This window comes from Chelonoidis abingdonii, chromosome 15 (assembly GCF_003597395.2).
Source record: "Chelonoidis abingdonii isolate Lonesome George chromosome 15, CheloAbing_2.0, whole genome shotgun sequence".
NCBI lineage: Eukaryota > Metazoa > Chordata > Testudines > Testudinidae > Chelonoidis > Chelonoidis abingdonii.
Window position 1 is genome coordinate 55639126 of NC_133783.1, and position 14386 is coordinate 55653511.

General features: G+C 40.1%; 1 protein-coding gene across 4 annotated transcripts in view; it reads right to left on the reverse strand.

Moving 5' to 3' along the window:
- Positions 1-14386, reverse strand: part of VTI1A (vesicle transport through interaction with t-SNAREs 1A) — a 353610-nt gene that overhangs the window by 126993 nt on the left and 212231 nt on the right. For 2 of the 4 annotated variants that reach the window (XM_032793542.2, XM_032793541.2), the window contains one exon: positions 10887-10948. In XM_032793542.2, the coding sequence (XP_032649433.1) occupies positions 10887-10948 (62 nt within the window). Of the gene's footprint in view, positions 1-10875; positions 10949-14386 lie in introns of all 4 variants that reach the window. The other 2 variants (XM_032793544.2, XM_032793543.2) reach the window with 1 other exon arrangement.

Genomic DNA, 14386 nt, shown 5'->3' on the forward strand with positions numbered 1-14386 from the left:
GAGACCATTGTCCTAAATCCTGAATTCTTCCCCATAGGACTGTTTTTTATTTTATCTCTTACTTTATTTCAGAATAGCAAAACTGAAATGAATTAAAAATGAAAACTAGCTCTTAAATTCTAGGTAATAAAGGGCAAGATTCTGATCTCACACCAATTTTGCATCAGTGTGAAGATTACACTGTTTTTAATGGATTTGGTCCTTTAAACCAGTGTGTGATCAGAATCAGAATCTAATTCTGGCTTAACTCTGCCTCTGCTGAAGTCAATGCTAAAACTTCCATTGACTTCAATGGGAACAGATGAAGTGGAATGCTGGGCACGTCTGGAAATCACAACCATAATGTCTAAATCAGCTTCTTCAAATGATGGAACTCAACAAATTATGTCCATGGGGTTATCTTCTGCCTACTAAACACCATCTCTATTCCCTTCTACTTGTTCCCAAAATAAGAAGAACAGTCTGCAATGTAGACAAATGGCTTCATAAGAAAAATAGTTGTAATTCTTGAGAATATTTTTCCTCCATTTCTAGATGGGTGAGGTAATTTTTTTTTTAAATTAGACCAGAAGAAGAGCTCTATGTAAGCTTGGAAGCTTGTCTCTCTCACCAACAGAAGTTGGCCCAATAAAAGATATTACCTCACCTACCTTGTCTCTCTAATATCATAGGACCGACATGGCTGCAACGACATGGCATACATCTTTTTTTAAAGATTTAAAATATCTAACAGATTTCACATTTCAAATTTTGGTCAATTTCCTATTTTCTGTCTCACTCCTCTCTTCATACTGAAGTTTCAAACAATGGAAATTCAATGTTCTTACTCGTTGTGTCTCATCTTAAGCCAATTCCTGAGCTCAGATATACAAATGCATAACGCCAACAAATTAAACAGTCCCTGCATCTGCAAACCTCACAACAGTCTGTGCACAAAACTGTAGTTCAGCAACATTTGAGCTCCGAAATGTTGCATGTTAGGACAGCTATGGATTTCTTCTGCATCTATGCTCCAAAAATCCCACAAACAAGGCTAAGTTGATGAAAAGTGGAGGTTACAATTAAGCTTTGTGTACCAAATATTTATATCCGTTAGACTCAGAGAAGTGCAGAAAAAACATATTTCCTGAGCATCAGTTATTTCACACTCATGGTAGAACACATGAGCCTCTTTAGATGCAGTCACAGAGATGCTGTCTATCGGCATATGATTTTGCTCATCTTTCAACTAACTTGAAGACCAAAGTGTAATATCTGACAAGGCAGGATTTCATGCAGCTGTGATTATCTCAACAGGACTTCATGCTTATAAACAAATGTCTTAAATACACTGCCTGATATGCAATAAGTATAACCGTAGGTATATGTTATTCTGTGGCAGTTACAGTGGGAGCTGTGTTAAAACAACATGTTCCTTAATTCAGTGCTGGCCTTAATTGGTACAACATTGCTGACTTTAGAAAAGTTGTGTCCAATTACAAGAACAAATTCCACTTCCAGCTTATGCTAGTGGTTTCCCTACTTCACTCTCATAGTATAAACAATCTGATGAACATTTAAAATATTTTCATTTACTGATTCATAATACCATATGTGAGAGAACTCAGCCGAATGCCCGAACAGAAACTAATCAGACCCATTGTGAGAAAGCACTGCGCCAATTTGCTGCCATGAGCTATGACTTTCCGTGATGTTACAGTTATGGCACACGCCACTTATTTTGGTTACAGCATGTCATTGCTGACTACGAAATGCCTTTTGCTTCACTCCCATAACAAATTATTATAAACTTTACTGTCTTCTTTTAAGCTCTAATCTCTTAGTGACAGTTAGCAGCTCTCAAACACAGTGCAACTAGAGGGGTTGTATGCTATTTAACCTATTTAACTATTCTTGGTATATGTAGTCTAGAACGATCTAGTGTGGAGTAGTATCCATTAAGAACCTGCTCTGTCTCACAAAAAGATAACTGTGCTTTCAATAATGCCATTTCCAGCTGTTCAGATGGACAAAGTTGATGGGAGTGGGCGGGAGCGCAGTGGGAGAACAGGAATGGAACAAGTGAGACAGTAATTCCAGTGGGTTTAAAAGGGAGAATGGAGAAGAGGGAACAAAGGCCATTGCCCATAAAATAGAAAAGGGGGAAGATCCTATGAAGGTTGTTGAGAGTAATGTCCATAATGGGCTCAGGGGGTGAACTGGACATAGGGAAAAAGTCTTCCAAAATAAACTGAAAAATAAAACAGATGTCCAGCATGTGATCTGCACACTTCTGCCTGAATAAGTGAGTGACAGGCCTAAGACATGGCACAAATAGCAAGATTTCAGCATTAGAAATACATATTTTTTTATCCTGTGTATTGAAAATATTAAAATGAAAAGATCGATTATCTTTCTCTCTAAGACTTTGTTTGCCTCATTTCAACCTCTGATTAAATTTTTATCCCTGCATTACTAACTGCTAAAAATTGGGGTTTTGCAGAGGACACTCTGACACACACTGATCCTCAGGGGCATGGCTTGCACTGCTGAAATGGTCATATATGGCCTGATTCCGAATGGTGCCAAGCATTTCCTGCGGAGAATCTTCAGTGCCCAGTGCTATCAAAGGGCATGAAATTTGCACAGCACCATGCAAGAAAAGCACCCTGACTTCCACGATGGGCTCACAGGAAGTGTTTCTTGTGCTAAGTAAAAGCAGAATATGATTTTTGAAGAGCTTTTTATCATTTCCACACATGCAGAATACTGTCTGCAGGAAGCGTGGCAAGACCTGAAAACTGGCTGTTAACTGCTCATTAATTACAAGAAGTGCATCTTGGAATATATAAAAGAGAACATTTCATATCTGAAATAAGAACACGGAACCCAGTGAAAAGTACACTGATTTTTTTAAATTCTTCTTTTTAGTACTACTGATACATGCCTCTATCCTTAGGATAACTTTACCCCTTTATTTGACAAGTCTCAAAGGTTTACATGTTTTCTGGTTGGAATTCCTAGTAATGAAGTATGTTTACCCTTAAGAATTATGCTGACATTACATTTAAGATTTCCAGATGTTTTTCCTATCACTTCAACAAAGAAATAAGACTGCCTGTTAAAATGGGGAAAAGTGAGCAGAATGACCAGTAGTAATTAGTTCTCAGATTTGTTCTGGCATAACATAGTGCAATAATATGTTAATTATTCAAGGAGTACCGTGTGATTAGTTGTGACCACATAATTTTTCAGTTTCATTTGGATAAGACTCCATATTTCATGATCACAAAGGAGTAATTTAATATTAAAATACAAACATTTACAGTAGTGTAACATTTAATTTACAAATGTTGAAATTCAGGAAATGAAAAAAAAAGTAATGTTCTCACAGTAACATCAAAAGCCTATGTTATACATCCTGTATATTTTATGACATACATTTAATATAACACTATAGACTAGTTCAGGGGTCAGCAACCTATGGCACGTGTGCCAAAGATGGCACGTGAGCTGATTTTTAATGGCATGCTGGGGCCTGCCGGGACTCCAGTGTGCCACTAAAAAGTCTGCCGGCGTGGCAAGCCGCAGGGTGTGCACTCCCAGGCCGGAATATCCGGCCAAGCGCAGCAAGCCACCGACCTCTCCCCCACCTTCCCCCTGGAGCCCTGCCACCATGCACACAGCACTCTGGGGGCCGGGGCTGCACGCTCCCGCGGGGCAGTATTTGGCTCCGCAGGAAGGGAAAGACGCTCCCCGCTCATCCGGAGCCCTGCCGTTGCGCGTGCAGCATTCTGAGGGGCCGGGCTGCATGCAAAGCAGTAGAGCTCCAGATGAGTGGGGAACCTCATGGTAAGGGGTCCGGGGGCGGGGGCGGTTAGATAAGGGGTGGAGGCAGTCAGGGGACAGGGAGCAGAGTGGGTTGGATGGGGTGGGTGGGATCCCAGGGGAGTGGTTAGGGGTGGGGGTCTCTGGAGGGGGCAGTCAGGGATCAGGGTGGGTGGATGGGGCATGAGAGTCCCGGGGTCTGTTAGGTGGTGAGAGGTGGATAGGGGTCAGGGCAGTCAGGATATAGGGAGCAAGGAAGGTCCTGGGGGGAGCAGTTAGGGTGAAGGGGTCTCTGGGGGTGGTGGTCAGGGGACAAGGAGCTGGAGGGGTTGGGTGAGTCGGGAGTTCGGGGGGGGCTCAAGAGGCAGGGGTGTGGAGAGGGGTGGGCAGGCAGGGAGCAGGGGGGTCGTATGGGTTGGGAATTCTGGGGGTCCTGTCAGGGGCTGGGGAGCAGTTGGATAGACATGGGAGTCGGGATGTGTGTGTCTGTCTGGGTGTGGGGGGTGTGGATAAGGGTCGGGGCAGTCAGGGGACAGGTAGGGGATAGGGTCCTAGGGGGGAGTCAGGGGACAAAGAGCAGGGAGGCTTAGATGGGGGTGGGACCCTGGGGGCAGTTAGGGGCAAGGGTCCCAGGAGGGGGTAGTCAGGAGACAAGAAGAGGGCGGGTGGGGATTCTGAGGGGGGGAGTCACCCAGCTCTCTGCCCTGAGCCCTGACTCCCCCACACAAACCCAGCCCTCTGCCCTGAGCCCTGCACCCACCCCAAGACCCCTGTCCTGAGCTCTGTACCTTCCTCATACGCACCCAGCCCTCTGTTGACTCCTTCACACACCTCCCACAACCGCAGCCCTGACTCTGGCACCCACACACATACCCATCCCCCCCTGCCCTGACACCTGCACCCCTCTCACATGCCCCCAGCCCTGACTCTTGCACCTCCCCCACATCCCATGCACCCCACACATCCCCACCCCCATCCTGAGCACCAAATGGGAGCTTCTGCACCCACCCCCCCACATTCCCACCTGCACCCCTCACACCAAATGGGAGCTGCCCAGGTAAGTGTCCCCACACCCAAACCTCCTGCCCCAACCCTGAGCCCCCTCCCTCATTCTAGCTCCTGGCCAGACCCTTCACCCCCAGCCCTGTGCTCAGTGCAGAGAGAGAGGAAGAGAAAGGGCCAGAACCAGGGAGAAGGTAGGAACCCACTCTATGTGGGCAGAGTTGGGACCCTAGACCGGCAATGGGGTGAGCAGATCTGCCAGCTGGGATCCCAGCTGGTAGGAGCTGGCGGATGGAACCCCTGAGCAGCGGTGGGCTGAGCCGTTCAGTCCACTGTCAGTCTGGGGTCTTGACTGCCGGCTCCGCACAGTCCACTGTTGGTCTGGAGTTCTGGCTGCTGGACCCTTCCCAGCTGGGGTCCCGGCCGCAGGCCCTACTCAGCCCACTACCAGCCTAGGTGAACAGAACCCCAGACCAGCAGCAGGCTGAGCAGGCCGGTGGATTAGATCAACATTTTAATTTAATTTTAAATGAAGCTTCTTAAACATTTTGAAAACCTTGTTTACTTTACAATACAACACTAGTTTAGTTATTAATATATAGACTTGTAGAGAGAGACCTTCTAAAAAACATTAAAATGTATTACTGCCATGTGAAACCTTAAATTAGAGTGAATAAATGAAGACTTGGCACACCACTTCTGAAAGGTTGCCTACCCCTGGGCTATTTTGTCACTTTGCAGGAAGCCCCAAGTATGGGGCAGTGCATAGCTGTGTTGCCCAAGGAAAGAACCAAGAGTTAAAACTCTTTCCCCAGCTCCCACTTTTACTTCAAGTTAAAGGGATTGCCCACATGCGTAAAGTTAAGCATGTGCTTAAGTGCTTTTCTGAATCAAAGCATAAGTCACTGGATTAAACAGACGTGACTCTAGATACATGATTGGAGGCAGACAGTTGCACAAGAATGTACTATTTCAAATCACTTTTCAGAGTAGAACAACACCTTGAAGTTTGTTTTTTTTCTGCACTAGAAAACTGATGAAACAGATTCTACTCAAACTTCAAAAACAAAATTGCCACTGCAAAGCATGCAAAATTTCTGCTGGAAAGGAAAACTTATCCAAAAGCATGAAAATGAGGGTTATAAAGACAGACCTAATCTTACACTGAACTATCGCAGTGCATTTAAAATCATAGAAGCTTCCATAAGAATTACTGCAGAATCAAATCACACAGGCTTCACACTGACAGTGAGAAGAGCTTTTGCTCTAAAGAAAGTTCAATTGTGAAAGACTTTCGGGATGGAAACAAGCAAAGGTGGGTAAACGAGGAACTCCTTTGCACAGCTGTTTGTATTTGAATGTTCTCTCTTGCTATTTGTGAGAGTGGTGATGTGGGCTAGGCAGACAAGGAAGAACTTTGAGAAAGTGGAGCAGACCACATTTAATTTTCTGAAATCTCAACAAGCGAAGAGATAAGTAAAAGAGCCTGGTGGATCCACTGCTCCCTAGTCACTCAGCCAAATCATTCTGTAGAGATGGCGCACATGTAAGACCTGGGAGTCAATTTCCTTAAAGCTGGATTCATCTCATAAATAAAGACTAGTCCTCTTTGCAACAATTGAAATATTTGAAAACTGCCAGGAACAAGAGCAACTTGTATAAATGGCACAAACTGAGGTGCAGACTCTCAAGGGGGTTTCCAGGGCACTTATTAAATATAATGAAATTTTGAAATGTTGAAAAATAAGTGTAGGACTAAAAACCTTTGGAGTTCCAAGGGTAGACAAAAGTTTGGCTATTGGAAATCTGGACAGTTATAGCCAGATATTGCTGGGAACAATCTTAAAGAAGAAACTCAAACACCTTTACCACTGGGATAGAATACTACTTATTCCTAGTTTTACTAGTGGTGGCAATTCATACAGGTGTTGGAAATTCAGATAATTTATCACCTGAGACTTGTATACTTCTTGCCTCATTTCCAGCAGCTAGAGCTAATGACTGTGTCCTGTTTAAAATTAAATTTAAAAAAAGGTCCTTTTATATGGGCACATGTGTTCATGAGTTTTCCAGTACATCTCATATAACAAGTCAGAAGATGAAAATCTGAATTATTAGAAGGTAGAGTCATAAGGTCAGAAACCATGACGTTCTAAAAGAGAAAACAATGTGTCATTTTGGAGGGTACTAGATACTTTTCATAATAATGATGATGTCAAAAAAGTTCTTGGATTCTACATCTGCTGGAATAAATGAATTTAGAGGAAGAGTTGCTGCCGAATGCATCTGCTGTTGAGAGATTCACACCTGGAATACTTATTTGGTTACTGTTTGATTTTTTTTGTTTCCCATTAGGCAGTGTGTGGCTTGGAGACTCTCCAAAGAGGTTATCCTAAATCTCTGTTAAAGCTTTTCATGGCTTGATCATGGACAAAAGAAAGGCAGAGAAATTTTGTTTATCAAAATGAAGGAATCTCATAATGTGTAGTGGGATTTATACCTTTCCCTCAATCTGTCCAACAAACTGTGAGCTGCTAAGATCATGCAAAGGGTGGAGGTGGAAGAATGGAGGACTCAGATGTGGCCTCATTATGAGATTTGGAAAAGTTGCATTATCTTATGTGAGAATCTGTTCATTGGAAACTACAATTGGAATTTTGCTGGCCAATGTTATTTATTGAACATTTTAGGTTTATCATTGTATTAAATTTTGGGTGGTGCCGAGAGCCATGGATAAGTGACAACCAAAATGAATAATTAAATAGTCCCTTAGTCATTTTGATTGATCTTCGCAAATTCCTATCAGTTGGCTGATCTTCCTCATAGTGAACTTTCTAAATACAATATGCGATTTTAGATGCAATCTCAGTCTATCTTCTTTTCAGGATACTGAAAATATCTGCATATTTGGAAATGAAGATGGATTACATTCTAGTTTAAGTGAGGAGACAGTTTTTAAACATTTATCCTAGATCTCTCTTCAGCTGAATATCCACATGCAGCTATTTGTGCCAAATTAGCAGTAGGTAATGAATTCTGATTCACATGAGGCAGCCATTTCCTGTAGTGGTTAGAGCAGCAAACTGGGATAAGGAATTCTGTTCCTATTCTGCCACTTGATTCACTGTGTGAGCTATGAAAAGTCACTTAATCTGTGTCTATTTCAGTCCTCCAGCTGTAAAATAGGGATAACGTTTACTCGCCTTTAATGAAAGGTTCTATATAGCTGAAAGGTATTTACCGTCAGTTTGGAGCATAAATCTGCATTGAGGTTCATAAGCCTCTCTAAATATGTAACTCCTTACTACATTTGACCATGCTCACAAGAGGCTGGTTGGCCTTTCCCAGCTATAGAAATATGAACAATTACACTCAATACATCACATTTATAATCACTAAGGCAGGCGTATGACTTCAAAGAGTAGCAGCAGATTCATACATGATAACAGCTACTACAGTGTTCAGTGTAACAATATCTTTTCTACCTGATAACTGTGAAATATGGCCCTCCATCATTGTTCTTTATTGGTTCCAGCAATTCAATGTGGGGTACTTAGTGGGCTAAGCAGTACCAGGACCCAACTGCCGATCTCTGCTAATTATTTTCCTGTACTTTGCTGACTTTCTGTTTTTAATCTCTTGTGATTGCTCCTCAATGGCTAAACAACATTTAGAAGCTGCTGAGGCTGGGATACTGCTAGACAGTTTTTTCATTATAGTCATGAAATATTATATCACTCCTGGATACTACCTGTTTGCTAATAATGTCCTGAGAAAATGTTCAGAGCGTCTCCTACTATATCAATTACCTCAACAAGGGCAACTCCTTATGCTCATCTGTATGAATTGCACAGATATACCCTATTTGCTTGGCCTAAATCTTAACCTTTTAACTAGATGGGTGATTCAGTTAGGCTTTTTCTTTTTTTAAACAAAGAAAGAGAAAATCCACTGCCCTTCTGACATACAAAAAACATGCCTTTTTAGTGTTTGACTACATAATCCATTTGTCGGAAAACAGATCCTCGAGTATATTTCACAAAGGTCATATTTTTCATTTGGTTTATGGAACACTTATAAACTAGGACTCCAAACTGTGATTTCCAAACACAAAACAAAGTCAAAGGTTACAGCATATGTTTTTGTTCCAGCCTCTTCAAATTACTTGCAAATGTATTCAAACTCAATGTGAGCAGATACTTTATTTTATTGAAAATAACAGACTACAGAGTCCTGTAAAAACAAGGCTGAGGTACATCAAGCATAAACATGGAAAAAATACATTGGTTTAGAAACCCATAAATCCTTATTTGAATCTGCCAACCTGAAAGCCAAGTAAAGCCCGAAAAAACTATTTTTCCTAAATGCTATGTCTGATTAAGCCATACTATTAAATGACAGCTGAACTTTAACATTAATATATTATTTAAATAACTGCATGATTTTTTTTACACTAAAAATGATGAATGATTTTTGGACAGCTCAATTGACATAAAGCAAGAAGCCCCTTTAATGAGATTTGACAAAATGGAGACATATGCAGAATATTCGTTACAGCTCATGTCGCAGGGCCCTTCCTGGGGAGGCTATGGTTTTGTTTTTTTTATATTGTCTACAAGCACTGAAGCATCTCTTTCAATTGCCACTTCCTTTCTCCATAGATTTTGAATTTAGCTTGTGTCACTTACATATTACTCTTAATCACAGAGTTTTGTATGTTATCGTTCAGAGTTGGAAACGTGAGAAGTCTGTGAAATGGAGGCACGAAGTGCAGTTATCTTAACCTTTGTCAGCTGAGTATACAGGAATTAAGAAAGCTATTTTCTGAAGGAGACTCATGGAGAGATAAAGCTTGCACTGAAGAATAACTTATAAAATTCTGTTTGCCAATATTTTCCAAGGCTAGCGATTAATCGCTAACTTAGCTAAAACTTCGGATTTTTTTTTAAAGAACAAATACGCACTATAAAAAGGCTTGCATGTTGTGAAGAGCAACTTAGGAAGGGTCAGTTCATATCAGCTTCTTGTGGAATATTCTGTGAATAACCTATTCCTTAAAAGTATCATTCCTAGCATGTCCGATGCCACTTATAATTAGGGTGACTATTCCTTATGGAGCCAACTATGAGTCTAGAAATACAGACATTATAGTGCTACAAGTGTACTGCTTTGCTGAGTAAATAATTCTATGTCCAAGGATTCCATTGGCTAAAACAAGCTTTCTTGGTAAAGGTATTGATTTAAATTTGAGGTGGCTGAAAATCACTGAATATCTTTCGCCCTAAAATCCCAAGTAGATTTTTAGGAGTTGCAATTTTTTTCTTCATACTTCACTTTAAATCCCAAGGATACATTTCCATAATATTACACTACACAGGAGAAGCATGCTCAAAACACAATGTTCTAAAAAAGATGTCTCCCTAGTATGTTCAAACTAGAATGAATTATTTTAAATTTTGCTCCGAGTATAAATTGTGTTATAAATATAAAACAATCAAATTTAAACTAATAGGTTAAAACCCCTGACTGTATACCCAGGAATAATACGTTCTTTATCTCCATTAAAACAGCCTATTTTTAGAACAGGATAAAAAATTACAAATAGTTCAACAAAGGAGCCACACCTCCGATGCAGCTGTACTTACCCTGTTAGGTGTGGTGCTCTGTCCCCCTCTAGTGACACTTAACCCAGCTACAGATTGATGAGTCTGCTAACAGCTTTGGCTAATGGCCATCTAGCTTTTAGCTCATGCAATAGAGGCTCAGACACTAAGCTTCAGAGGTCCCAGGTTCAATCCCGCCTGCTGACAACCAGGGTCTGTTGGCATTACACAATGGAAAACTATTTTATAGCCAACCTAAATTCTTTTCCTAGTTTGTGCAAAACTCCTATGGTAAAAATGTCCCTCACATCTGATTTTTCCTCAGTGAATGCTTGTGCCAACATCAATATTTAGTTTCAAGAGATTCTATGTACTGGATTGTGAGGAAAAAAACATGCAAGTTAGCCAAATGCTGAGTTATAATTAAAAATAATAAAGCAGATAGAGACAAAGGCATCCCTACCTTCTCCTTACCTTCGCAACATGCCAGTTAGGATCCTAGAGCTCTTCCCCAAGTTTGCATCTGTTTCTCTAAGCTGAGGAGAAGAGGGTTATATTAAAAAAAACAAACAAAAAGAACAAAACAAAAAACCCCCACACACTCCATTAAGTACAAACAGAAGAGAGTTCTATTGTACATTGGTTTAATCTTCCTCAGTTTTAGCTTGCATTCAATTCTAGTAAAGCTCCGAAATTTAAGTGTAGATTTTTTCCCGTTACAAAAGATGAAATCTGTGAAAGATTCAACAGTGGATGTAATAAAAAGCAAAGGTGCTACAAATAAAGATCTGAGGAACAAAATGCATTACAGATTGGTATCTATATTTTCCAGTGTGTCTGTGTGCGAGTGTGTGCACGCGTGTGTCATCTGTCCTATGAATGTTACTGGGAGTTGAATGAGGGTACGAAGGGATGAGGAGATACCCAAAGGGTTAGCTATTCTTGTTTTTTCACATGCTATTCTTTCAGTTGTTTTCATAGATGCTCCAGACAAAGCAATCTGAAGGAAAAACAATATCACAGAACAATGTCATATTATTGACACAGTGGAAAATACATCTTTAAAATATTTCCATCGTGCTTCTACAGCAAAGTTTTACCTATTTTAAATATGAAAGTAGGAACTAATCTTACAGTTTATAGCAATTTTAATTTAAACGGATCCCAAAACATTTTATAGAGATTGTGCAAACTACTAATATATGGGTGTATATGAGATTATATATCATATTATAATTATATTATAATAGCTTTTCCCACCCCTTTGGTGGAAAAAAGGTAGTGGTCTAACAGTGCTCAGCAACACTATATATCCAACTGAACTTAATTAACTTGCTTGTTATAGAGCTCTATAGTAAACACTGCATTTTAGGCAAATGTCAGATTTAAGAGCAGTTTTCAGTACAAGACAACGGAGGCTAGAGAGTCACTCTCACTCTCTCTCTGGTCTAATAAATATTTAAGTATTTATACCAAGTGAAACAACTCAAACAGGAGAGACTAAGAGAGAATAGCTCAGAGAACAGCTACCCCAGAACAGCCAATAGCCTGGTGCTTAAGGCACTTGGGTTGCAGTCAGTGCTCTAGAGAGGGGATTCAAACATAATTCTTCTACACTGCAGCTAAGTGCCCCAACCACTTGTCTACTGGATATAAGAAGTGGGGCACTACCATGGAGGCCTCCTTGTCCTTGGTTTTGTGAAGTGCCTAGGTCCCCTTGGGACTCTATCACCAGGTTTCCTTTGTTTTTTTAAGAAAATGATTAAAAATGCCTAAAATCAAAACAAACCTTTCATTTTGGGTTGAACAAAACATCAAGTACGACCCAAAAGTGCTTTTGTTTTTTGGAATTTTCTATTCACCGAAAATGCCCAAAAATGCAGGTTTCAGGTTGACCTGAAATGAGTATTTTTTCTTCTTCAATTTTTGGAACAGCCAGTGAAACAAAAACTCAGCTATTTGCACATCTCTACTGTCTTCTTCACAGACAAGACAACAAATTTTCTGGTTAATCCTGGTTATTTTACTATTGTAGAAAGCATGCACCTTAAATTTCGGTATTGGACATCAGATGGGAAGGACCCTCCTCAGTCACTGAGTCTTGTTTCCTAATCTATCTTTTCTGTACTGATTGCAAAGTCAGGAATAAAGCTCAGCAAAATCTAACTACTCTAGCAAGCCCTTCTTTGAAATGCATTGTAAACTACAACAATTTTCTCAGAAGGGGAACAAGAATAAAAACACTCTAGATACACACATGTACAGAGACAGAGTGCAGTTGAAATCTAAAGGGAAAGGTGAAAGAGAAACTAGAAAATTTGATGAGAGAAGACTGTTCTACAACTTGCTTAAGCAGGTGCAAAAATAGGAACTGAGGGACTGCGTTGATGGGGAACCTTTATACCCTCAGTTCTAGATTACTTAGGTCTTTATATCAGAAGCTTGCACCTCCCAAAGGCTGCTTGGAATGCCTCCAGTGACAGTTAACCACAAGAGAGGGGATTTGTCTGGAGAGTTCATGAAGGAGATGGGTATTTTTATATTTATTTTCTAAATTTTACCACACTTCATTCAGTATTTACTTCTTTATTATAAATTCAGATGTAATGGGTTACCTGATGATTCAGCAGGTAGGGCAATAAATGCCTTACTGCCATCAGAGACTTTGGTTTCGGAGACAAAACATATTCTGCGTTATAAATCCGTAAAAGATAATGAAGAATTTTCGCTATCATAAGTCACACCCAACCGTATTGAATACCTAATACATAAGGTGCATCAAGAACAGCTTCCATTTTCTGATCTTGCAAATATTTACTATGATGTTTAATGCTCACCACTGTGAGTAGTTGCATTCACCACACTTAGTAGTAAATGACTGCTAGATAAGACCTTTAGCTATGAATGTCTCATATAATATTTTACAGAATTTTTTTGTGGTTATATTATTTAATTAAATGCTACTAAAGAAGAAAAAAGTAGAAGGATAGGAATAATTGACACTCCCACACCCCTACTTTGAATGAAAAGGCTGGACTTTGTCCCAATGCTTTGTAACTAAGAACCACGAGGTAATAGGGTGTGTGCTTTGTTCTGGGAAGGCCATGTCATGAGTGTTTTATGATGCATAAGGTAAAGTCAATTTCTGGAAAACCAGATTAATCCAGTATGACATATGCAACAGAAAAACGTACTTTGCTGCAATTTTTTAAAAGCTCATTACAAAACCAAGTTTTTATCTATGCCAGAGATAAACTGTAAGCAAATATGTGTGCTTTCCAGTTGCTCTTTTATTACATGTAATGATAGGCTCAAACACAGCAGGTCAGAGGGGGAGGGTAATATGGTGTTTTCCCTCCTTCCTTTTGTTATAAAAAGAAGTTTTCTGCTTTTTACCTTTAAATATCAGGCCCTAACTTCCATCTTTTTGCTGGAGAAGTTTGGCAAACCTGAAAGGTAAAATCACTGCTCAAGGTAATGATTCTTAGATTGCCACTATCCAGGGTCTGAAAGTTCTCTAGCAAAATGCAGGCAGTCAGGACCTGATATTCCTAAGGTAAGAACAAGCATAAGAAAGGTTAGACAAATAGGCAAACAGCCTAAAGGAACAACAAAAACATAACTTCTTCTTTTCTGCATTGGCAGAAAACTCAATATACAGATTTTCAAATCATAAATACACTTATTCCAAAAGAAAATATTTCCAAGATAGCTCTTCCTCCATTTCCCTCCTAATACGTGAGCTCACTGATGAGTGCAACAACTGATGACAAAACAAACTCAGCTACGTCAAGCCAGAGCAAGAGAATTCTGTTTTAGCTGGTTGCAATGTCATTAGCTGTTGACGGACAAACATAAAACCTCAAGCATGGCTAGCAAGTGAAGATAAAAATGGACATTCAAATAATATGTCTTGATCATAGATTGAATAATCTGTTATTTATACAGATACATTGGGGAAAAAAATCTTTGTT